Source organism: Thunnus albacares, chromosome 3 (genome assembly GCF_914725855.1).
Source record: "Thunnus albacares chromosome 3, fThuAlb1.1, whole genome shotgun sequence".
NCBI lineage: Eukaryota > Metazoa > Chordata > Actinopteri > Scombriformes > Scombridae > Thunnus > Thunnus albacares.
Genome location: NC_058108.1, coordinates 6,377,131 through 6,404,152, shown reverse-complemented (window position 1 = coordinate 6,404,152; position 27,022 = coordinate 6,377,131). Strand labels below are relative to the sequence as shown.

Genomic DNA, 27,022 nt, shown 5'->3' with positions numbered 1-27,022 from the left:
CGCACCGCCACAACAGCTGGGGGAGGATTTCCGACCCAGTCACAGTGAAGATGGTGGCAGCTACAGGAGCACAGATATTACGTTCGCCCGGATAAGACGGAAAAACTGCCACAGAATTCTCGGAGCAGGTCTGTTTTTATTTAGCCCCCCAACTCCAGCAGAGAGCTATATCAGGGGGGGAAAGGGAGGCAACCAGCGGCGGACGGAAGAGGACGCACCACAGCCAGAGCGCACAGTGTTGTGTTTGTTGGACACATGCATGCCAGCGAAAACTAGTGCTATCCAGACCTAAGGAATTGGTTGAGATAAGAAGTCAGCGCTATTTAAGAGGCGGGTTTTGATAATCTAACTGAGGACATATCCAACTGGTTTCCTTTGTTGCTCTGGGGATTTTCTACTTCTTTGCTCTTAGGGGGGAATGCGAGGGGAGGAAATCCAGCCTCAGCTCCAAATAACCAGAGTCCTAACTGGGTCTCCTCTCCAAACGCAGGAAATACGGCCTGGGAAAAAAAAAGTTTGGGAGCGTTTGGAAACGAGAGGGGGGCTATCGCTGACGTTTTGCACGCGTTCTTGGTTTTAAAGTACTACGTCTTTCTCTATCAGACGTTCCTGATATTCCACTTTGGTGGCACAGAATAAGTTGAAGAAAAGCATTCAAATGTTACACGCCGTTGGTGTTGTTATTGCAAGAGTTTTGATCATCACTATTTATAGACCAGCCTGTTCCGACCGAGGCTGTTCCTCATAGCTGTATGTTTTGCCAACTGCGCGCAACAAGTTGCAGACACTCCCAGCAGAGGCAAAGCTACACTAATTTGGGCCAGCGGATGGTATTTTGTGCGCTTCTCTTTTCGGATTACGCGTCTTTGAATAGCGCATACCCCTCCCCGAGGCAGAGGGGGAATAAACGGTGGAGATCCGGAGAGGGAGTTCAGGAAAGGACGGGGCTGGATTCGTGGGAATAGGCCTGCCTGTCAGGCCTCTTATGATCTGGATCTTGGACTGGACAGGACTCCAAAATAACTACGTCTGGAATATTTGCAAGCGCCCGGTGGAATAAAGATGGAAGGAGAATGTATGGAAATAAGAAATGCAAATCCTTAGCACATTGAGCCATGCATGAGAAGGGATGTAGTGGAAGGTAAATCCGCCTTAATTACAGATCACCCACGTTTTTAATTAACGGATTTAACAGTTTTCCCACATTTTTAGATTGGTTTTATTTTAAAGTAAACATCAACAGCATACAGTCAACTACATTATGTGAAACGAGTATGGACTGATAATTTATTACTTCTTTGATTTTTTTTTTTAATTTTATAGTTTTGATGCTTTAAAATGATGGAATTCCTAATGTCCACACATTTTTTATTTTAGGACCGTGTAGTTGTTCAGAACAAAAAGATTGTGTAGTGTTTTTAAAAGGGGAAAGGAAGTGTAAATGGGCCATTTGTAGCGAATGCTGTGGAGATAAGAGGGGCAGTTTAACTTCTGTAGCCACTTGCTGTGCACAACACCAACTGTTGACAGCCTACATCTGTATCTGCTCACACAATGAAGCCCTGGACCTGAACGCTGTTCCACGCACACCTTATTTCGGCAATAAAGAAAAAAAACTAGGCATTCTCTCTGAGGCTTTGTAATGTCAGCAGTATCGAAATACTGCGCATTTTCAGAGGAGGTCATTTCCAGTCATGTAACGTCAGAACCGACTTGATAAAGGCACAAAAAAAAGAAAAAAAACCGTTGCATCACTAACCAGTCCTTTCCGAGAAGGATGCTCAATTTGGGAGGCAGGAAGAGTGATGACAGTATTTTTACCGCAGTTGGAGAGAAAGCCGGGCTCAAACCCAGAGCCTCTTTGGAGAAGGATTCATGTAATGTGAGTACTGACGCAAACCCGGGGTCGGATAATGAACTGCTCAAGAAACTGGAACGGTGCGTCTTGTGTGAGTGAGTGTGCAGGCTGCTGTGTGCGTAGCAAAGACGTCTGTGCCGTGCTCACCATTCATGCAGTGTGATTATTCCAACAAACACCTTTGCTCTTTCTCTCTCTCTCTCTCTCCCTCTCTGTCTGCCTGCCTGTCACTCTCACACCGCCGCCTCCTCCCTCCTCACCGTGCCACATGTGCACACAAGGCGCCCACGCACCGCGTCTAATTGCCTGAGCGCCATCAGAAGATATTATTAATATTTAACACCTCTCCCGCACCTCCTCGTTTCCGCGTCACACCAGTCAATATGGCCACTCTGCAACATCACCGGCAGCTTCTCATGCATGGCACGGAAGTGAGCTGCGACTCCAGCGGGGATGGCGCCGTGACCGTGCGGATTACCAACAGCGCGCCACACGTGCATCAACATGAGCCACTGAAAGCAGCCAACAGTGGAGGAGGAGCTGGAGGCTATGGAGCTGTGAGTAAAACGAACCCCAACCTCCACAAATACAGTATCTCCTCCAGCTGCAGCTCGGCAGACTCTAGACCGGCCATGACCTCCACTTCCAGGACGCATAGGAAGGCGCCACCACTGTTTGAACGCTCTGCCGCCCAGTGCTGGGACCCCAAGTTTGACTCCCCCATCCTGGAAGAGGCGTGCCAAGAGAGGTGCTTTCCTCAGACACAGCTGCGCTTTCGTTATGTCCTGTTCTACCTGGCAGTTGCGGCTCTACTCTGGGGAGTGTACTTTGGGGTCAACAGTGAACGCTGCCACCCCATGACTTTCCTAGCTCCCACAGCCTCCTTTTTGGTCCTCCTAGTGCTCCTCTTTTTGTTCACCTTAACCCAGGCCTACACACGGTTGTACAACCAAACCTCCTTGCTCCTGATCGCAGTCACCTTCGCCATCACCTTAGCTCCACAAATACAGACTGCTGGCTACACTGAGCTGGAGTGGGCTGGCGGTGGGAATGCCTCATATCTCTTACCAGACAATGTAGCATCACCCCCAACCCCTTGTATCTCTCCTGTAGGCACATTTTCCCTGTGTATGGAGGTTCTTTTATTGTTGTACAGTGTCCTCCATGTCCGTCTGTACGCCTCAGTGATGCTGGGGTTCCTGTACTCTATATTATTTGAGGCATTAGGATGGCTACCATTGCTTCAAAGAAGTTATGACACTAACGGATTAGGGACAGGGTCAGTGGGTTCAGGTTCTGATTGGGAAGGAGACACTCTCCGCTGGCTGGGCCCAGCCAAAGCCCTTCTCCACTTGTGTGCCCACGTCATTGGCATCCACTTATTCATTATGTCGGAGGTGCGATCCCGCAGCACCTTCCTCAAAGTCGGCCAGGCTATCATGCATGGTAAGGACTTAGAGGTGGAGAAGGCCCTGAAGGAACGTATGATCCACTCAGTCATGCCTCGGAGAGTCGCAGACGAGCTGATGAAGCAGGGTGATGACGAGGGCGGCAGCGGTGAGAACTCTGGCAAGCGTTATTCCTCTGGTGCCTGCTCTGCCTCAGCCATCTCAGTTGGTGGTGGAGGAGGTGGTGGAGCTTCACAATCTCAAAGTACCACAAGCCCCAAGAACCACCCTCACAACAATCACAAACGCAAGAAGACCTCCATCCCCCGGGGCCAGATAATATTTAGGCCCTTCAACATGAAACGCATGGAGCCTGTCAGCATCCTCTTTGCAGATATTGTAGGCTTCACCAAAATGTCTGCCAATAAGTCAGCACCAGCCTTGGTGGGACTTCTCAATGATCTATTTGGACGTTTCGACCACCTCTGTGAACTAACCTGTTGTGAGAAGATCAGCACACTGGGAGATTGCTACTACTGTGTAGCAGGCTGCCCTGAGCCCAGACCAGACCATGCCTACTGCTGTGTAGAGATGGGCCTGGGCATGATCCAGGCCATCGAACAGTTCTGCCAGGAGACATGTGAGACAGTGAGCATGCGCGTTGGCGTCCACACAGGCACCGTCCTCTGTGGGATTCTGGGAATGAAGCGTTTCAAGTTTGATGTATGGTCAAATGACGTTAACCTGGCTAACTTGATGGAGCAGCTGGGCATGGCCGGCAAGGTCCACCTGTCAGAAGCCACTGCCCGGTTCCTGGATGACCGTTACCAAAGGGAGGATGGGCGGGTGGCGGAGAGAGCCGGGCAGAATGTGGTGGAGAAACTCAAGGGTAAGTGGCTGTTCACATCTTTATACTTCCTTGTGACTTCTCCACATGAACTGAAGTTCAGTGTCAATATATCAGATACTGTGTTACAGGAATTCAAGTCAATCACAAACAGAGGGTCACTGGTATTGAACAGTCTCCACTGATTAGTTTATTTTTAGAGATACATGTGCAATGAATAAATTTACCTATAAGTTTATCTTATAGTCCATTGAACATGTGATAAAATGTTGACCGTTGACCTTGTGATAAAAAGCCTAACAATGCTGCAAAGGCTAAAAATATATGATAACAAGAAGAGGAGGACATTGCATTCAATAAAACCATACACAGATAGGATAAAGGTTGAAAGCCTACATTCTCTGAACATGTGCACTTAAGCACTTGGTCATTAGGGTTCAGTGTGGTCACTGCGTGCCTAGACAACACTAAAATATGTTATCTGACCAGTTAGTCCTGTTGAAACAGTCTATCAACAGAAGCAGGAGATCAGGCTACAAGATCAACAGATAAGAGCTCCAAGAAGAGAGACATGTTTTGGTTTATATCAATTGGATATCATTCAACTTTCAGTAGCAGTACATTAATACCAAATGCCATCATTACTTGTAGGACTAAAAACTACTTAACCAATTTAAGGCATTTAAAATCTATGAAAGGACAATAATTTAATGCCATTTTGTTTATCAAGGACAAACATTCCCCTCTCTGTTAGGCTTTCATTTACCCTATATTTTACAAAGGAGTATGATTTCTTAAATTCTGTTTCAGTCCTTTTATTTTAATCTTCATCAATTGAATTGTTATTTTGGAGCAAAATGACAGATCTATTTCTGGACTGTATTTGAATGATAAAGGGTTGTTTTATTGAGATCAGAACCTTTAATCTCCAAATGCAAATAGATTTTGAATCCTTGCCACAGGCAAATATCGATGACTTGCATAGTAACACTGCAAAATGATACTTACAACAGAAGGATAAGTTTACATACAGCATATACATCAGAAATGGCTGAGTTATGTGACTGTGGCTTTATACATAAAGCTGTTATATTTGATCATTTGAACAGGTAGTTTAGATGAAGTCAGAGGTCAGTAAATGCCTTCTCTTGGATTAAGCACAGTTTTCGAACCATACAGAAATCAATTTAGTCCAGTTCAAAGGGCATAACCTCCAATGACTTTTTATCTTATCTTAGAGAATCAGTACAAGGTTTGGTTCATACCTCTGTGACTATGTTTGCGGCTTGTTGTTGTGGTCTGCCAGAATATTTGAGCTAGAGATTGCAGTCGATAAGAGGAGGGCTGACCGGCTTTTGTGTTCTGAAGCAGGTATTGGATTCCATTAGATTGAACAGGTGTTCATCATATTGTGCCCACCACTTGTAAGATGGGAATAGAGGTGGAAGGGTGCAGAGACTAGACAGACACCAGACAGATGATAAAAGAAGTGGGGGGAAAAAATGACTTGGCTGTCTGCAACACGTCAAACATCCACTGCTCATAATGACTCCGAGCACAAAGAAATGGATTAGTGAGATAAATATGTAGACATTTGTTTCAGTGATGTTTGATGGTTCAGGAATCTATTAGCAACTAACATACTTGACAGTGGACTTAGATGGCATTAACAGTACTTAGTTCAAGGACAGATAATAGATTACTTGGTTATTTATCAGGTAAAAAACATTTTGCTGGTTACAGCTTCTCAAATGCCAAGATTTGCTTGCTTTTCTGTTTCCATTAAAACTGCTCAGATTAAGTTATGTTGTAAGACGTCAGTTAGGGCTCTGGTAACATGATGTCATCTGTTTGATACTTTTAAGTTATAAATTATGACTAAATGATTAATAATCAATTGATTTATGTTTGTCCGTAAATGCGGGTGCTCACACACACACACAGACACACACACACAAACACACACACACACACACAAACACAGTCTGTTTCAATACTCTGTGGAAAGCATCAATGGAACTAATCTCTTCAGCAGGGTTTCCTCGTGGGCCGTCTAATCTTAGGTCTCTTGCGAACAGAGACTGTCTGTTCTATTGTCAGACCTTATGTCAGAGTGTATTCACACTTGGCTCTAAATGGTGCCGCCATCACTCTCTATTTCCAGACTGGCAAACAGTGACAGAGTGAGATATTGACATGCAGCTTTTGTTGAGGGAGAGAAAAGGGGCTGAATGGCATCTAGTTTCCCATTGAAACAGAGACCCACAGTTTCCTGCTCAGAGAAAGAGATGACCTTAACAGTTTGTCTCTGTGGCAGAGAGAAAGAGGGCTTGACACAGTTTTTTTTTTTTTTTTGAGGAACAGACATAGTTTCATTTTTAGAGGAATCAACATACCACATCTTGGTGACAAAAATAAATTGTAAGAATCACATACTGAGTGCAGGGACACAGGGAGAGAAATGAGAGGCGGGGAGAAATCAATGGACAAATCACTTTTTGTAGGTGTTAAAGATGTCAGTTTGCTCATCTTAAATTGATCCGTTTTCCAGGGATTCATCACACCGCCAGAATACCTTGTGTTTTAAGACATTTTTCTCTGTGAGAAAAAAATTCACTCGCTTTGCAGTTTGTAAATGTTTGTAATCAAGTGTTGCCATATGGGCATCTTTCTCAATTTATAGTGTACTTTTTGAGGATATTAACTCTTCTCATTTGTATCACCTTGGCCCCTAGTGTCATTTCTCACCTACTGTATATGTAATTTTCTTTCATGACCCTTACTGATGAATACTCTCCCACATAACCATCAAGCTAACCCTCTTCTCCGTTGTTTATCATTCTGTTTCTTTCCATTAATTGTCAATTAATTGGTTTAAAACAAGTTATACTGTAGATATTAATTCCCTGTATATGATTTGCTGTGTCTGACACCTCTGCATCTTTCTACATTAGTTCATTCTTCACAGCATCTTTTAAGCCGAAGTATTAATAACAGAATAATTCATTGTATTTCTTTAACTCCCCTTTTCCATCTGCCTGCCAGCTCCTCTGTCTCTCTGTCCTCCCCCCCATCTTTCTCCATCTCCTCCCATTTCACGTCCCACGTCTCTTCCTCTGCTTTTCCTCATCCTCGTTGTGTCATTGCATTCATTGCCTCAGTCTCTCACCTGTCACCCACGCCTGTACATGTGGTCTGTTGTGTAACGCTGCTTTAGTGTTGCCTGTCTGTCTTTAGTCAAGGTTTTGCTATAGATCCCCCAGCAGGCCGAATGATTCGCCTCAGATGATGTGCTTTCAACCATTCTCTATCTGTTAGTCCCTAAACACCCATCACTGCTCTCATTTACAAAAAAACTATGACTGCAGCCAGTTGGTAAGATACAGTAGTTTGTTAGCAGTTACATCAGAAATTGACTTTATCTCAGTTAACTAATGGGATACCGAGGGATGATGAGGTGGCAACAAACCTCCTAACACTGCACATTTTACAGTATATGGAACCGTACATCTTGTCAAGTATACTAACTGCCAGTTTTCATACATCTGCTTATGTATTTCATGTAAAATCTGCTTTTACTGAAAGATGACAGGATGAGTCCATGCTTTCCAGTACTTGACGACTAGAGATTTCAATTAGTTAAATCCTGTACTGTGCAAACTTGTGAAAAGTGTGCAAGTCTAGTGAATTAGTATATTATATAATGCAGTTTTTGTAAGGGAACTTCATGGTAAAAGGTAAAATAACAATTTGAAATTTGTGGGGGGAAATATAACTGAGCTTACAGTGCCTTAATCTTGCTTTCAAACATGGACCTGTGCACAATTTGATTAAATGATTACATCTTGCAGAGCTTTGTGAAATCAAAATAGCACATCTGATTGAATATTTTCACTAAAAGGGTCTTAAAAGTCTCCAGATATACAAGGAGTGACTCATTGGGTCATTTTGAAACTGTTAAACATGCGTTTCATCAATTTGTGTCGGTGACTAACTCTATTCTATGCACAGAATTTCTGACCCTGTTGAATACCACTTTCAGCTTTCACTTTCACACTTCCTTTCCCCATTTATTTCACGGAGCGCCTATGATTTTTACATCCTCCATTTTTCTTGCTTTGGCTCGTACCTGAATGTCACTCAATGTCATCGGTTGCTCCCAGTTCCCCTGCTCAACTGCTCGTATCTCCTCCGTCCTTTCCAATCCACTCCTGCCATGTGTCTTTCTGTTTTCAAACACACAAACACACTCGTATTTCACTGCAGGTGGTGAGGAATGCAGTTTTCTGTGCTGGGTTTTTGTTTAGCTGGTCATTATATCCTGCCCGTATCTGCTGTGTTAATGCCTTTTTAGGCTTCCTTTGTTGAGTGTTGTTGCTTGGGGAAATGAGGTTTCTCAGGCATGTTTGTGTGTGTTTGTTGTGTGTGCCTGTTCTTTTAGTTTACAGTGCGGTATAGCAGCATGATGTGCATCTGCAGACTCAAGGTTTGGACCTCCAACTATTCTCATGGTACCATAAGGTGGCAACTTGTCAGTTTCAATCTGTGTGCATTTGGAAGTACTGACTGTGTGTGTGTGTGTGCATCTTGATGTGTTTGCACATATAAATAATGTGCCTGCATATGTCTTTTTCTTTTTGTGTGTCTGTGCACATATGCACCCGTGTGTGTGTGTATGTGTGTACAAACAAACCCATCCTTCCCATACAGTCTGTTGCAGTGGGAAGTCCATGCCCTCCGGCTGGTTAGTCTGTGCTAAATCAAACGTGTCACCTAAATATGCAGCAGCAAACGGCAGAGCCTTAACCATAACCAGGCCAGCCCCAGTGGGTCATGAGCTTTGCTATTCCATTTCTTTATTTGGCTTCATCTATTGTTTTCTTGTAAAGGTACAATTTTAACAATCTCATAGTGAGGTATCTTTCTTTCCAAACACCTTCATAGATATTGTTATTTCTCAGCTCTCGCTGGCTAGCTGAATCATTTTGCAGTGAAAAATGTGTGTAGTTCACTGACCCTAAGAGCCAAATTTCATGAAAATACATTCATGAGTTTGTTTTATTCAGGCTCTATAGGGGAAGGTTCACAGTATAACAGGTGTAAATAATAAAATTAATGATGATTGAATTCCATTTGGCTGCGTCAGTTTCAGGATCCTGGTATTATGCATGATAGCTTACTGTCACACTGTCATGGCTTTCTGGGAAACCGGAATAGAGCGGAGCCCTTGTTAATGTTATCAGTGACACCTCTGCTTTAACAAGTTAAAGGATCTCCTGCGGAAAAGGCCTCGTCCATATATTCTGAAGCAGTTTGTGGATCATCTGATCAAAAGAAAATTCTTCGATAACAATTTTTGTTAATTTAATCATATTCAACAAACATGCTAAATACTAACTGGTTCCACGTTCTTACTTTAAATTTATTAATCAATTAAAGGTATGTTTTAGAATAAAGACAAGACATCCAGGACATAAACTAAAGCCCCTTTTGCACATGCACTGCAACCCTGAGATTTTCCAGACATTATCCAGAGAAACTCTATGTGTGAATGCAAATGTCTGAATCAGTCAGACCTAATGTGAAAACGGCTAAAAGTCTTTGTGAGTTAGAAAGAGTCACACATATATACACAGTGGGATTTACCACTGAGAGGTGAAGATAGAGCCAGGAAACTATTTTAGTGTTGTCTTTACACAGTAAACTATGTGTATGCATATCTTTCTCTCTTTCTCTCTCTCTTCTGAATTTGCAATGCCCTCCGCCTGTACCTTAAAGATGCCCTCTGAGTTATTCACTGCATTGTGCACACATGTATCCATGTGTGTCCTTTTGCACACGCATACACGCTCATACAAAAACTGCTCCATAATGCTACCAGAGGTCAGAAAACTTAGGGTACGTTAGCTAAACATGTCCTCTTTTTCTTTGTATGCGTACAGCACATGTCTCCTGCCCCATGTGTCTGTTATATGTGCATTTGTGTGAAAGCAATGATGTGTGTAAAGTTGAGAGGAGACAGTTGCCCTGAGGCCTGTGACCCAACATGGTGTTTTTTCATCCCCGCTACCTGTATCTGATTGGTCCTCAGCAACGCAGTCACTACAAGGTTCAAAGGTCAACTGTTATCGCTTGACTAGGTGGTCTTACAAGCGTGTCTGTGTGCGTCTGTCTGCGTCTGGCTGTTGGCGTGTATGATGACAGAATAAAAAGAAAAATGCTCTCCAGTAGCAGTAGAGCTGAACATGTGAAAGTAGAGGAGAGACAGAAACCAAGCAGGAATTTACTGGTGAAGCAGCTTGAAATGAAAAATAAAAAGTGACTTTTCAGAATCAGAATCATCTTTATTGGCCAAGTGTGTTTACGCATGCAAGGAATTTTACTCCGGTTTAGTGGCTCTCAATGTACAGAATAAAAACACAACAATCTTCAGAAATATACACAAGGAATGACTAGATACAGGTGAAACCGTTTCCGTGGACTGTAAACAGGATACAAATAGTGCAAAGAAGTGAAGAGTGCGAGGAGTGCTGAGATAAATATTAAATGGTAAAAAAAATGACACATTACTTTATATATATAGTAGGTAGTTATGCACAGTATATATTTGTAGGTACAGTGGGTATTTTAGTGTTCCAGGCTGAGTTTTTTGACATGGGATCATACACAGGTCTCTCCCCTATAGGTGTGTCAGTCATCTCTATGGAAGGAGTGGTGAGTTGCAATTAAAGAGGACCGTGGTTCATGTTTTATCACTCACTTTCTCATGCAACCCTCATCCTTAATGTGACTTGATGGTGCTAACATATCACTATCAAAACACTTTGGACACATTATTGTTCATTGTTCAGTGTGTGTGTGCTCCAGAGAAGGAGAGAAAGGGGATGGTATAAGGAGAGGCCAGTCTTCCTTCTTCTCTTTCTCCTAATAGAAACCCAGTCACCCTCTATTGTCCTCTGTGTCTGTCACACTCTGTCCTAATAGACACTTAAAACACTCTGTCTTTCACTGCAGCTCCCTCTCTTAATAGATCTGTAGTAACACTCATTCATTTTCTCTCCCACACTGTCGTCTAATCGAGCCTCTACTATTCACCCACCCCACATATTTAACTAGAAGTTTGTCATTCCTGTTGCTCAAGAATGCGTTGAGTCAAATGTGTTTGTGTGTGTGTTCAGTGTTGATAAGCGTGCCCAACCCTGTCCTAGCCTGATTACAGATGTGTAGTACACACACACACACACACACACACACACACAAACTCGCACACACACACACACGCACACACACACACACGCTTAATCTTTGACTAGTCCTTCCCGGCAGTTTGCAATGCATGAAATACACCTTACTATTTTTGGTAGATGTCTGAATTCATTTCTGTAATTAGCTGAATCCCAAACAGATGAGTCACCTACTCAAAGTGTTATTTTATCTTTGTGACAGGTCTATCCAGTCCCTCTAGCGTTTTCTGTGTGTGTGTGTGTGTGTGTGTGTGTGTGTGTGTGTGTGTGTGTGTGTGTACGTGATAGAGGCTAAAGGTTGCACATACTTATGTTTGTATCTGAGTTGTCATTCATTCAGCGAGGCATTGTCTTTACATGTGTATGTTTACCTATGCAGTATTTAGCAGACACTGAAATATTATCTCATAGCCTGCACCACAGCCAGATAAAACCATGTAATGAATTACTGGGATGTTAGAGGTGGATGCACTCACTATCTGGTTTCATTTGTTGTTTTATGACACACAGTGTGACTTGCAGTTTCTTCCCAGCTACAATCCTAGTGGTTTTGGCCCTAGCAGGGGAATGTGTAACATAAAATAGGCAGCATTAAGTAGATATTTATAAAGCCAGCTTGCATGAACATTAAATACAATGACAGTTTATCAGTGTGGCTTTCTTTTGTATTCACTTTTTATATCACAGCTATAGTATAGAGGCAGAAAGGAAATGTAGGAGAGATAGGCAGGGGAGTTGACATGCAACAAAGGTCCCTAGACAGATTCAGACCAGAGGGACTGCGGTTATGTAGTACACATCTAATACCTCCAGACCACCATAACATCCCGATGTGTGTTTTTTAGTCTTTTGCAATGCTGTCACTTTGAGAAAATGGTGGAAACATTGAACTCTGCCTTGTCAAGCAGGTTGCTGGCCATCAAAAGCTAGATAGCCCAGATAATTCACTTCCCGGGGACAAAGGCCTAGCTGACACACCTGTCATACTGTTACTAATTGACCAGCTCATACAGAATGTATGACTGTCAGAATGGCAGGGGTCAAGGATTTGTGTGTGCCTGGGTGTGTGTGTGTCAATGTCTTTCTGTTAATTTTCATTTTGGGTTTGCCCACATTCAGGCCACATGTTTTCCATATTAATATCTTCCATTTACCTACTAATTCTACTGGCAAGTGTGTGTGTGTGTGTGTGTGCACCAACTACAGTATGCTGGAGTGGTGCTGTGTTAAACGGCAGTTCTGAATAATGGATATGGAGCGCGGCCTCAAGCCTGTTAAAAAATCCATGAGCTTCCTTTGCACGGGTTTATATAGCTGAGCTGCCTACGAGAGAGATAAAGAGAAAGAGATTTTATCGCTTGTGTGGGGAGAAGTAAGGTTTGGGCAAGGAGATTTCACAAAGACGATATTTCAAGGTATAAGCAGAGAAAGCCAGACAAACAAAGACACTTTCAGATGAATTACTTTGCTCAAATCTTTGCTGGCTCATTTCAAGACAAGATGTTAGGTAGAGGTGTAATTTTTGGCACAGATATTGTCCCTGTCCTTGTTCTCTTGCAGTGATTTAGAGAAGTGATTATGGTAAGCAGAAGTTCCGCCGTGAAGATGTCTTTGCTGGCTGTGTTACTGAAAAGGAGAAGATAAATGAGTGTTTCTTCTTTTTTCTTAATGTTGTCTTCACTCTCAACGATCTCTACTGCCATGGGAAACTTGTAGAGGAAAACACAAGCAGCCCAAAATACAGTTCTTACAGTGTCTGTGTAGCCATCTGTGTCATTACATTTTTTTAGAAGGCTCACATCAAGGTAACCTATGGTGTAGCCTCTGATGGATACGTGTGTAGGCTCTGTAGCTACACCATAACCCCTTGATGCTATAAACTATAAATTCAGCTTTACTTGCTAGGTGTACCTTCTTTCCCTTTACCTGCCCACTCAGTGATATTGTCTGTCTCCCAGAATGTCTTATGGCCTCAGATGAAAGATGTGAAGTTTTTTCATTCAGTATATATTCAGTAGCACTGTATGCTTGTCTATTGAAACTACTTTCAGGGGATATAATAGCATATCTGCTTCTACTTAAATGGATTTATCCCAGATTTTAATGTAAAATGGTGAGACTTGAAAAAAAAACCTTTTTCACAGCTTGAATATGTGTTTTAGGTTGCTAAAAAATTGTTTTCAAACTCATGTTTACAAAAATGACAATAGAACTTTTGCAAACATTTTTCATTTCAGGTGTTTTCTACTTAAATGAGCTGATAAAACACTGCATATGAATAATGTCTATAGCATACAAATTGACATATTTTCAGATGCATGACATCACCACAAAATACCTGAGATATCTGTCTAAAAATGTAAGTAATGGCCTTCAAAAACCTGCATCGGTCAAGCCTTACCATGAACAGCTTGTAAAGCACTGTTCCCTGGTGGTCTGTGGAAAGACAGAGCTGTGTGATAACAGAGGGAAGAAGAAAAGAAGGAGGGAAAGAGAGAAAAAGAAGATGCATATTTTCTGGTCATGACCCTTTCCCAAGGATTTCCCACAGTCTGGCTCAGGGCAGTGGGGGAGGTGTGTGTGTGTGTGTGTGTGTGTGTGTATGTATGTGTGTGGATGACGAGGGCATTGTGAATCTAGAGTGAATCACCCCATGCAATGACTGTATGACTCAAATGAGAGCATGCAAATTTAGTGCATGTTTGCGTCATATGTTATATGAAGATAAACCCATAAAGGGAAACCATAAATTGGTGTTTTCTTAAAATTATCATCTAATAATGATACCTGGCTGGATGTTTACTGTATTTCCCGTCACCCTGCTGCATGTGCATATTTTAATATCATTTACAGTTAACCTGCCAGTGTGTTTAGAGTTCATTTGTGGCCAAAATGTGTGCACATGCATGAAACACAGTGATGTGCCAGTCGTCATCAGTGTCCTCTTTGCAGCGGGACCAAGGTTGGTCATTTCTTGCTCAAGGACTGTCCTCTGCTGCTGAGCGACAGGCCTCCCTGAGAGAAACTGAGAGCCCCTTTGAAGAGAGACACTAAAATGCCTTTTAACAGCTGTGTGCGTGTGTGTTTATCAGAGTGACGCAGTGACAGTCGGAGTGCGTCACTGTTCCCGTCAACCCACTGCACTATATGTCACACACACACATACTCACACACTTGTAGGTTCCACTGAAGGAAGAGTCATTAATAAACAGTGAGATGGTAAAAAGGAGGTAAGCATTTTGCCTTCATTAGACAGATGTTAGTGGAAGAGAGAGCGCAGTGACTAAGGTTTGGGTATCATTTAGAGTTTATTGATTCCAAATTCCAGCTGTGCTTATCAACCTGTTGTTGAATCTTCATGTAAGAAAAAATATGCATGAAGTAAAAAAAAAAAACACCTTTACTTTGATATAAATTAGTAAGCAGTATTGTTTATCTGGAACTGGTTCCAGTTAGAACCAGTTCTTGATACCTTTTCCTACTGGAGATGCTCTGACAAAGGTCCACATGCCCACTGATCCACCAGGCTGCCCATAGATGCTTTGTTAAATCTGTGTAGGATGATTTGCAAAAAAGAGATAAAGGAGAAAAAGGAAAGAGAGGGAGAGAGAGTGAGGAACTCCCTGGACTAAAATGATGGCACAAAAGAGGGAAGGGAGGAGGGATGGATGGATGGGAGGGAGGAATGAGACGGCATTTGAAGGAGGACCGTGTGAGAGCCTCATCCCTCGGTTCCATCAGCGTGTCCAAATATGGAGGCATCTGCTATTGCACGAGGCCTGTTCTCAAGACCCGCCACCGACCAGGGAGAAAACTGGAGGGTAGGAAAGGGAGGGGGATAGAAAAAAAAATAGAGACCAGTGGGAGAAAGTTTAAGTGAAAGGAAGACAGCTGAAAAACGAGAGTACAGCCAAGACAGAGTGGCTAGATATAAAGATAAGTAGCGTGAGGTGGTGAGAGATGTAAGGTTTGGCAAGACAAAAGAGAAAAAGTTGAAGGTGAAGGTTAGAGTGATAGTTGAGTAAAGTTGGACAGTTGGAAGGCCAAGTCTGCGAAAAGGGAAAACAAGTTGAAGTCTATTTTTAGTGCCAGAGTTGTTTATTTTCTGACTGTTCCAAGCAGCAAGATGAAAGTGAAGAATGAGAGAAAAAAGTTAGGTGAAGCTCAAAGAGAGAAAGGGGGATGTTCAGTCGCTACCTGCCTGAATTTGTCCACGCTGCTTCAGTTTCGAGGTTGACTTAAGTTGCTTTGTTGCATAATTTTTTTGTGTAGTGTCTTTCTTTGTCCCTTATATTCACACACATGTTCGCTTTTCTCTGTGTGGGACCAGAGGCGAGCCGGCGACCTTTGGGTCACTGGGGATGGTTTTGATCATGGGGTTGGAAGCCGCCATAAGGTTAAAGGTCATGTGTCAGGAAGTGCAGAGTCCAGATTGGGATGGCCCTCTGGGGATTGTCTGAAATGTCAGTTTCAGTCTAAAACATTTACTCAGACGCTCACAGGAGGATTGCTGAGCAGGATCTGTGTGTGTGTGTGTGTGGGTGTGTGGGTGTGTTAATTCATGTTTGACTTTATTATTGAGCATTATTGTCTTGCAGCAGGTCATGTGTCAAATTGACAGTTTTGTCCGATGCCAACCCCAAAAACATTAATTTTACAATGTGAAGTAGAGAAAAGCAACAGAATGATCACATTTACATTTTTATGGTAATCAATTATCAAAACAGTTCATAAAGATTAACGTTCTGTCGATCATTTCGTTTAGCGTTAATTTCAGCACAAGTGCAATGTGTTCAGGAGTGTGTGTTTCTGATGTGTTCGTCCGCAGTGTTTATGGTCTTCGGGTGTATATGTGGAATGTGACGGCATAGCTATGCTTCCTCTCCATTCATCCTTCTGTTTATTCATTTATTCATTCTTTCAAGTGTTCACATTTTGTCCTGTGAAGATGACTGTGCGTGTGGTGTGGCTATGTGTGTATAAGCACGTTGGGGGAGTTTTCTAATATATAAGGATATGAGGGGCAAAGGCAAAGCACTTCCTCGGATGAGTCATACATGCAGGAAATGACAAATGTGTGTATCTGTGTGTGTGTGTGTGTGTGTGTGTGTTAGGATGTATCATCCATTCAATATGAAACAGGCAGATACTGCATATTTTTTGGAAAGGGAGTCTTGTGTGTAAAGGGTTATGACCTCTATGGGTGGGGGGGGGGGGGTGTATGTGCTAGACATATTAAGGTTGTGTTTGTTGCAGAGGTTTTTGCGTTCAATATTGTGCATATGTTTCTATTTTCTGGCCATATTTGTGCACCCAAAAGCAAATAAGTTAATAGACAATAACAATGGAAACACATTTTTATTGTACTATAAGTTACTGTAAATGATACAAACACACACTGGTGACAATTTAAAGGAAATGTGTGAATACATGAGTTGACATAATGATGGTTTCACACAGGACGTGAGGGATTATTGAAGGGTTTTATGAGTGTGAAAATTATGTGAATTTTATGACCCTAAAGAAATTTGACTTGAATGGATCCAACGTCAGAATAATAATATAACACTCAATGCACTGTTTTCCCACTCAGTGTAAGCATCTGTTACCTAATCTGGCTGTGAACCAGTTGAAACAACATCTCATTAAAAATGAATTGGCTCTAAACCGGTTCTGTATATTCAAATCTTCAGTAGTTTTATAGATGTCAGCATTACAGGAGCCTTCCTGTAATTTGGACATGGAACGTTGGTGTTTTTTGTGGCAGCAATGCATGTTAAGAGTGTAAAAGTATAAAAAGTCTATAATTAAATTCTTTGGGGCATGCTAACTCTGGAAAAATTAAATGGCAAGCATGCAACAGGCACAAACTCTTAAGAAGATGAAGCCAAACTGAAGTCAGTAATTTCCATGTGTTTCTCACATTATCAGACTCAAAATCAAAAGTTTGCACAGTCTGGTGACCATATAGTAATTAAGTTATGACCTGACATCAAGCTGGACTGTAAACCAGTTTTGGTTGTGCTTCGTTCCCAGGTCTTCCAGAACTCTTGTGTGTACATGTCTAGGTGTACGTACAGTATATACAGAATGGGCATTTTTATCTGTGTGTGTGTGTCTGCGTGTATTGTAGTAGTAGTAGTAGCTGTCCTTAGCTGAACCTTCCCTGCTCCAGCCAGCTGGTCTGAATAAATCAATAAAAAGCATTGAGCTGCACTGAGACTTTAGAGTGCCGGTGTCAGTTTCTTTCACAGAGTGCGGCCTTTACAGAGCCTGGAGAAGATCAATACACAAACACACACACAGTTAAACACACACGTAAGAAAGCTCTACAGTGTGTTTCCATGAGTTTGGCTGCAAAAATGCTAGTAATGCCAGAGAGCTGCACAGAAGATACCGCGCACGTGGTACTTAACTTTATCTAGAATGTAGTTAACACTCACACATTAACCTAGTGTGCACTTGACTGTCGGAAAACTACAATTTTTCAGTGTCTATTATGTCAAGTTTTGAAATGCCCTCACAATTCAAGGCCTGTTTTAGAGTTTAGAGGAGTCTGTTGATAAAGTTAGGAAGCTGAAATGGAAGTAGACAAGGAATGTGGGTTATGCGAGGCATGTTAAACTCAGTGACCTTCAAAGTACTCTCGGTGTCGTCCTCCCCCTCGCCATCTCTCCGCCATTTACTCCACTTTCGTTATCTCCTCCGTGTCTGTGTCTTTAAATCGTCAGCATTTTATGCAGGCGCATGCACTTGGGAGCAAGACGGAGGATAAGTGTCTCCTCGTCGCCGGCCTCTATGTATCTATTCAGAATACTTTCCAAGCCGTTACTGACATGAAAGTTGAATAACTGACTGAGTAACATTTTTACATTTGAGACATTAAATCGTTTTAGGTTCTTCTGTTGATCTCAGCAAACACCAACCTGGAAGTGAACACAACTATATATATGCAGTATTTGCAAAGTGTTTTTTATGTAAAACTTTAATAGATGTTAGAGAGTCTTTTAAATTATTCACTGTCACTAGAAGGTGATGGCTGTGCAGATGAAGACTATGATATAACTCGACATAACCTGTCATCTAACACTAGATTTTGGTTTGTTAAATTTTTGAGGATCCTTTGATGTTTTGAATTGATATATACATATTTGTTCTATTTAGGAGATTTCTTCGCTGATCCAAATTATGGACCTAGTCAGACACCATTGTTATCAAATTAATACAGGCATAAGTCTCTGTTGGTAACTGTTCTACAACCAAGTCTGCAGGCTGTATACGCTACACACATATAATCAACTTTTGCAATTAGAAAATGTTATTCCAGAGTTTTTATATTCTAACGCACATCTGGTACACAGATTTTAAGTAAAAATTATAATTAAAAGAGTCCCAAGAATCTGGGGTTAATACAATTAATACAGTATATTTTCCCTGTTGGTGACATCATTTTAATTTACATAATACAAAAAGGACCAGACGAATATATACCAATGGGCCCATGGAGCATGCTCACCAGAGACTTCTGCCGGCCGAGACACCTAACTGCTGGCTTAGCACTACAGCTAACTTAACTTAAAACGATTCAATAGTGAGGCTCCTCTAGAGTTCTGAAATGTTATCAGACTGAATGGATCAAATTCTGATAGTGAAACGAGTCATTTTGTGGGGGTTGTAATGCTCAAAAAAAATGTATCTGTTGATTTACAGACGTCTCTTTCACAATGTAAGTCTATGGGAAAAAGTCTTTTTGGGCACAATAGCATCATGTGACTTCCTGGGGGCTTGACATCTACATGTTCTGTTCGTGTTTTTAACAGCTGCCATCACGACAACCATGACACATTCCCCTGAAAGTCACCAGATAACATGGTCACTGGTTAAACTGAAACACTGGTCGGCATGCTAACCTCCGCTAGCTGTTTTAACTTCCCGCTCCTGTGTCACACACTGACAAAAACTCTGAATAACAGTAACTGCTACTATCTGAAGTTCAGAGGGTTAATCTAACTTCTTGGAAACAGAAAGGGAAAACCAAAAGATTAAAAAAAGAGGAAAACTAAAAGTGAAAATACGACAGGAGCAGCAGAGATACTAAACACAAGGTCATGTCTCGCTTCGCTCTAAATCCAGACACCACAAACGGACAAAAAAGCGTACACATACGTCGTTGGGCCCAGGGCTTGAGCCCCCGGTGAGCCTGCGCATTAAAACAGTGTTTATGCTGGTTTCTCCTGTGAGGGCCAATGCCAGGTTTGCTTAAGCTTAGTTTAAGTCCTGAGTCATGTGTTGAATTTACATGACAGTTTTTTAGGCAGACAGGAACGTGGCTGGGTTTAATCTTTTCTTCTGAAAGAAAGATGACTTCTCAAAGGGCAAATTCAGCACACTGAAGAGGAAGTGATAGCAATACAAAAGAGGAATATCAGCCCACATTCACTTGCCCATTGACCTCTTGTCCCCATCTAATGACCTGCTCACTGTGTGCGTGTCAGTCTGTGTGTGAGAGTCAGTGAGAGTGTCATATCATTCTCAGACACAGATGGACTGAAACTGGAGATCAAAAGCAAATAGAAAGAGACAGACAAGCCATCGTGAGGCAGTTCACAGAGCTGTATGCTTCACTTGTCGTACGCAAGGCCCCTGTTAACATCCATTAAGAATCTGACAGAGAACACAACTTTTGCCCAAGAGCTAATAGGCGGCTAAGAACTTTTTATGAGAGTGGATGTGTGCGTGTGTGTGTGTCTCATGAATGGCTTTTGTCACCTATTTGACAAAGGACTCAAACCCTAAGTTAGGGTTGCTGTTGGCCTAAAGGCTGAGGACATCTGCCAAGTCTACAGTGTCCCAGGGCCAACAAGACACACAGTGCTTCCAGACTCCCATGATAAGTTCAATGTTAGTTACACATTCATAACAAATTTTATTTATGCAGACAGGGAAGCAGGACAAAAAGCTGTGGTGAAACTCAGCCATACCCATTGTTTCCACTGTGGCCAAATAACCACTGGAGTATATTTTTATGTTTGCAGATTGTGGCAAAGTATTAATGAGACAATCATACCATGATCATTTCTTAAGGCAGTCATACTTCATGTGTTCACTGGATTTGAAAATAAGTAACAAAGATAAAGAAATCTATAAAACTCATGATTTGTTGTACGTTTAAGATAAAAGCTAGCATGTGTTTTAGCTGTATAACCTTAATGTGATGACAGACATCGGCAGAGAGACATGATAAAACTGTTACAGAAAGGAAATGAGATATCAGCTGTAAACGATGGTGAGAGTAGGAGAACAGGAGTAACCTGTACAAGGCTTCAGCAAAGAGATGAAAGATGATTAAAACTGTAGATGCATCCAGTGAGAGGAAAGACAGACCAGCATGAGTGAATGGGCTGTGTGTGTGTGTGTGTGTGTGTGTGTGTGTGTGTTTGTGGGTGGGTGAGTGTTTGATTCACTAAAAATGTTGCAAATATATTGTAGTACACAAACTGATTAATGAACACACTCACTCAGCATCAGACTGACGTACGTACTTTCACGTGTGAGTCCGGAGCTCATTGCTCACACTTAGACATGCTGACACATCATCACATATTTTCTCCGTCTCTGTTGATAAAAACCCTACATATTGGGTGGCCTGAGATGTAGTCGGGTCATGAAGAGTTTCACTGAGTGGATCCTTCCTTACATTTTGGGAACATTCAATAGTTTTTCCTGTAGATTATTAATTATTCTGTTTTGCCTCCTTAGGAGATCAATTGATTGTCCATTGCAACAGGGGTGAGATTTAAGCTACTCTGGCAAAAAAGACTTGTTCTATTTACTTAAAAGCAATTCTTCATGTCACTCATCAAAGGGAACATAGCTCAAAAGTGAAATATTCTTGTGTGAGAAAGAGGCAGCATCGACTTTTTAAAGTCGGTTTCGCTTATTTGGTCTTTGTATTTAATTTGTCTTTTTATATTCATATATTTTTAAATACGTTTTGCCCAGCTCCTGGAGCTCCACTACTCCAAATCATCTCCAGACTAAACAGAAAATATATCCAGGGCACGTAGCTTGCATTCAAACTATTGTTCATAAAATGGAACTGAATGAAAGCTGCATTTTACACAATTAGGCCTTCAGCTGTGACTGTCTTCTATAACATAAGTTTCTATAATATAAATTTCAAACAGTGATAATCCAATAAAAAAAGTAACACTGACAAAGCTGAGCTAAGCATACATTAATAGTGTAGGGTAATGCAGTATATCACTACAGGAGGCCTTCAGCTGACTCTAATGCTCTATCAGCTCTAATGCAGGAAAGGGCTGCAGCACGGTTGCCGCAAAAACACAGATGAAGAGTTGAAAATTGGCTTCAGTTTGTGCTATTGGTACAACTCCATGACTCATGTCCATGGAGCAGGGATGCCAAATGAGGGGCTCCTCTTAGAGTAAATATTGTGGATAACAATGAAATGTAACATCAGCAATTAGTTTGAGGCAGAGAGCCCATAAAGACTCCTGGACAAGATCAGCATACACTTACTCCTCCAGTCATCACCATACTAATAAGTTCAGCACCTTTAGCTCTTTGAACAAAGAGGCTGGCTAGCCAGGTTACTGTGTGTTTGAACAGGCTGATAGCGGCTGGCTGTGGGCCACCACTCTAATCCACTGTTTGTGTATTTCCTTGTTGGCCCCACAGCAGTGTGAACATGGCCAGCGCTCTGGGCTGATGTGCAAACATAGTTGGTGAAACACCCAGTATTGCATTACTACCTGCTTGTTAGTGTGTGTGTATCAACAAAGAGTAGCTTGTGATTGGTTGATGAGAGTATGTCTGCAACTAACCAGTGTTTTAAAAGTTGGAATTTCACAAAATATCAAAAAATCACAAATGCACATCACTCAAACTTATCAGAGCCCAAAGTTTTTTTGTGGGATTTAATCTGATCCACAACAACAACATTTTTTTAGCATCTTTGAAGCTATAACCAGCAATTGTTTGGCATTTGTAATTGGTAATTGACTTCAATAATTAATCAGTTATCAAAATTATAATCACTTAATATTCCTGTGTGGTGCAGTTTTTTTCTGTTTTTCCTGCCACTCTTGAGTCAAACCAAGAATATTATGAAGATTATTATGAAGGTTGTGCTCATGAAGTTCTAAACAGAAGGGCTTTTCTGTTTGTGCCTCTCCTCAGGGCTGAAAACCTACCTTATCTCAGGGAGGAAGTGGGAGCACGACGTACAGTGTGGCTGTTCTCAGCTGGGACTGCCAGATGGAGATTTTGTTGGGATCAGCCTGGCCTCCTGTCCTCAGCCCCACACCCCAGACCTCATCCCTGGGGGAGCGCAGGCTGCTGAGCCCTTGCTGCCCCACCAACCACCAGACAGGAGTGGGGTAAGTCAATCCTCCTGCTATTCACTCTGTAATGTGATGTTGTATCTCAAACTGCTTCTGTGTGATGTGTTTTTATTTTTCAACCACTCTTTCGGCTGTTCGTTTCTCTCTCCAGCCTCCCTGTATGCCCCGTAGTGTGGTCCTGTCTTCCGGGGCAGAGCTGGGTGATGAGGTGGCTGTGCTCAATGGCTGCCAGGAAGAGCACAAGACTAGCAGTGCCAAGGTACAACACTCACAAGTGTGCACAGTAACAGTACCAATGTATTTGTCAACCACTCCTTTTAAGCATGATGAATTTAAGCTACTCAATAATCATGTCCTGTGTCCCTCCCTCCATTTTTGTGTCTTTTCTCTTTGCTCTTCCTCTACTTCTCCTCCATCTTCTGAATCTGGTCTCTCTTTTTCCTCTTTGCCCCCTTCACCTTCTCCTCCACCTCCAGTTCATCCCAGGTCACAGCCCCAGGGCAGCCAACGGTCTTCTGAGCCCACCACTGGAGGACCCAGTGCGAGCAAGCCAGAGCTCCCTGTGCGACATGCTCCAGGAGAAAGAGAAGAAAACTAGCACTAGCACAGGGACCGGCACCAGTCTAGGCATGGCTGGTGGCACAGGAGCAGCGGGTACGGGCATGGACCACTCCGCCCTTATGCAGCTGCGTGCCAAAAGTTTCAGAGAAAAGAGTGACGCCCACTTTGTGGATGTTATCAGGGAGGACAGGTGAGTACGGTGTTAAAGGTGGAATTCATGAACTGATGATTCCACTCAAGTAGACAGTACAGTTTTGTACACATTTTGATAGACTAAAAGAACAGTTCAACACCAGTTATATGAATTATATACACTTTACTACTAGTATCCACTGATCAATTATAAGCTCCTTATCATGTTCAAGGTTGTAGAGCTGGGGGGTATCCCAGCATGCAGTGGGTGAAGCGTTGCCAGTCTGCAACAGAGGCAACACATATTGTTAGACAGATACATTCACGCTCACTCTCTCCGGAGTGTGGCAGGGAACATACAGTATAAGAACACAGAGGCAAACATGCAAACACTTAACAAAGAGGCTGCAGCAGTCTACCATACTCCATTTTTATATGATTACTTGACAACTTTAATTGTTGAGGTGACAGAATCTAAAAATAAAAATCTCTGTGCTTCCTAGTCTGATGAAGGACTACTTCTTCAAGCCACCCATCAACAAGATCAGCCTCAACTTCCTAGAGAGACCTTTGGAAAAAGCCTATCGCAGCAGCTACAAGGAGGAGGTACACACACACACACACACACACACACTCCTTCATACCTTCAAGAACATTCTAATTACTTTTGATTAGCCACCTAATTTTCCTAACCTTGTGAGGAGATTTATCAAAGAACAAGTCTCACGTGTGAAAAATATATCCCAAGGGAATTGTGGATTGACAGTCATGGATTACAGACAGACACCATTGTTATAATACATCTAGGGGTTCTGGACAGTGTGCTTTGTGTCTTTGCGTGTGTGTCTGTCTGTGCGTGCATGTACGAATGTATGTGAGTGAATTTGGGGGGAGGGGTTGCCACAACTTTTTCCTTGTATTCCCCGTTTCCCAAATTTTATGCCACATTAGTGGCAGCGCACTCACACACCCAGGACTAGTTCCAGTTGGCCTGCATTGACCTCACAGCCTTGCAGCCCCCTGCTGTTACACCAGTGTTACTACAGAGCTAGAAAAAACTCCCAACACTCAGCCTCTCAGTTCATCTCATGCAAAAATCTCTACAATATGGAGACATTGCCAATTTTTTTGTGTATTTTATGTGGTTGTGACTTTCTGGCTAAACTGCAAAGTTAAAACTCCTGATATCATTTACATCAGAATCATTATAATTTCAAATGTTCAATTTGTTTCTATTTTAATACATTTTTCACTTTTTATTTATATTCAAGTGTAGATAGAGAATAGTTGTAACTGTGGATACAATTGTCTTAGTCTACTTCTGTATTTTTGTTGCTATATTGGGTTATATTTGGTAAATTGTTTGTTTTTAGTTTTTAATTTCGGTTTCAGTTTTATTTTTAGGTCTATATATATATATATATATATATATATATATATATGTATGTATTACACTTTTAAGATAGGTATTTTGTAATGCACACAATAATTCATGTATTCTAAAAAATATGTTATACAATAATTTGAAATTACATTCAGTTAAATTTTACAAAGCACACTAGTTTTTTGTTTATGTGTGCATAAACATAGAGGCATTTAAAATATAAATAGGTATATAAGTTCTATTTACTTGTAAACAACATTATTTGCCCTATTTTAGTTTTTTGTTTCATTTTTAGACGTTTTATACACCCACCTTTCATCAGTTTACTGTATTAAACTTGATAATCACTGCATACCTTTCAAACAAGCTTAACGGAATTATGTTTTGGAGGTTTATTGATTGTTTATGCCTGGCTTTTTCTGTTTTTAGTGCATTGGACATTCATAATATTCTATATTTTATAGGTGAACAAAATGAGAAAAAGAATTAAGCCTTTATAGAAACTGTATTTATCTCTCTAAGCACAGAAATAATAGTAAAACATGTATGTATGTGCATTGTAAGGTGCAGAGATGGTTTCAGAGAAAATTCAGCTACTGCTTCATCACTCTTCCCCTTCAGGTGAAAAACGAGGTCCAGGTGCAGACCTTTGCAAGCTCCACCTTCAGCTCCTTCCTGGATGTTCTACTCAGCTGTTTTGTCTTCCTGGCCCTGACCCTGGCCTGCTTCCTTCCACCTCTGGTGAGCCCGGCCACCGTGGGCCCTCCAGCTCCCGCTGCTCTGGCCCTGGCCCCCCTGGCTGGCCTGTTGGAGCTGGCCTCCCTGGTGCTCTCCATACGGTGAGGATCCTTAGGCAGATGACATGCAGATGGACTGAGTGTTTGAGGATGTGTATGTGGGAGTGGGCGCATATGTTTGGTATCAAAAGGGATTTGACCAATATGGGTTTTAAGGACAATTAAAACATATTTATATAACATACTCATTGTCTCAAACTTTGACCGTTTTTATGTAACAAAATGACAAGGACTCAATGTTTTCCCCAGATTTATTTTTTCCTGGCAGGATAGAAAAGCCTCTAAAATGTCATTTAGGTTGTTGTTAGTGCTGTGCCATCAGAGCCCAAGAATATGCAAGTGTTTGTTCCAAATTGGCTGCTGTAGTGTTTAGTGGGAATAAAAGCCTGTATCTCTTGCGCCTCAGTGGCACAGTATTCAAAACCACTGATAGACCATCATGTAGCATTACAACTCTCCACTGAAACCAACACAAATTATTTTATGTGTTGGTTGGCTCCCTCACCACAATAGATTAATTTCCCTGGTCAGATACAACTGGCTCATGTCCAGTTTTGTGAAAGACCAGTATTGGCTCAGAAATTGGCACAATGATATACTGGTAGCAGGTATAGTTCCAAACCAAAGCCTGAGGAAGCTCTTACAGATCGAAATGTTGCCTCAAAAAAAAAGAGAATAAAATGATCTATTGTTAGCTTAACAGTGTGCAGACCTCACTCTTTTGTACCCTGCAATGAAAAAAATTGCACCTGAATGATTTGCCTGGATGTGTCATTCCAAATCTAAAAATCCCCTTTCTGCTGGGAGTTTCCAGTATTCAGTAAGTGCTAAAGATGTGTTTTTCTATGTGTGTGCATGCGTTTCAGTGGAGAGTATTTCAAAGTGAATTAATTTTCACTTAGTGCAATGTGTAAATGGGCAATAAATCTTCATCTTCTAGCTGGGAATTGGACAGCGTAGTTGTGTTTTAATAATGTGTCTTAATTAAATACTGATGAAGAGTCTGCTTTAGTTTTTTCCTCTGACTGAGTAGGAAGAGGACTGTGGGTGGAGTGAGAATAATAGGTGGAAAGAAAATATGTTTTTCTTTACTCTGTTTTCTGTATATGTTCTATTTTTAAGCCTTTTCATTTTTTGAATTATATTTATTTTTAAGCCTTTGTTGATTCTCAGTCTGACTCAGATCATGAGTTAAAGAATGGAATGATATTGATCTCCTCTCCTCTCCTCTCCTCTCCTCTCCTCTCCTGCAGTATGGCCTTCTACCTGGATGAGGTAATGAACTGTACCCGCTCCCTGCTCCTGGTGGTCTCTGGCTGGGTCCCCCGTCATGTGATCGGGGCCGTGTTGGTGTCCCTCCCTGCCATCTCTGTCTTGTCCCACCTCACCGTCAGCGTTCACCTGCCTCTCCAGGTAAACCTGGGTGTTGGGTGGTTGGGGGGGGG

General features: G+C 41.8%; 1 protein-coding gene across 2 annotated transcripts in view; it reads left to right on the top strand.

The window, feature by feature from the left end:
• The window catches only part of adcy9 (adenylate cyclase 9), a 37,446-nt gene continuing 10,424 nt past the window's right edge, over window positions 1–27,022 (top strand). For both annotated transcript variants that reach the window (XM_044345978.1, XM_044345977.1), the window contains exons 1-7: window positions 1–4,135; window positions 22,540–22,739; window positions 22,855–22,962; window positions 23,180–23,454; window positions 23,900–24,002; window positions 25,402–25,619; window positions 26,831–26,990. In XM_044345978.1, coding sequence (XP_044201913.1) covers window positions 2,242–4,135; window positions 22,540–22,739; window positions 22,855–22,962; window positions 23,180–23,454; window positions 23,900–24,002; window positions 25,402–25,619; window positions 26,831–26,990 — 2,958 coding nt within the window. In that variant the 5' untranslated portion in view covers window positions 1–2,241. The remainder of the gene's footprint in view (window positions 4,136–22,539; window positions 22,740–22,854; window positions 22,963–23,179; window positions 23,455–23,899; window positions 24,003–25,401; window positions 25,620–26,830; window positions 26,991–27,022) is intronic.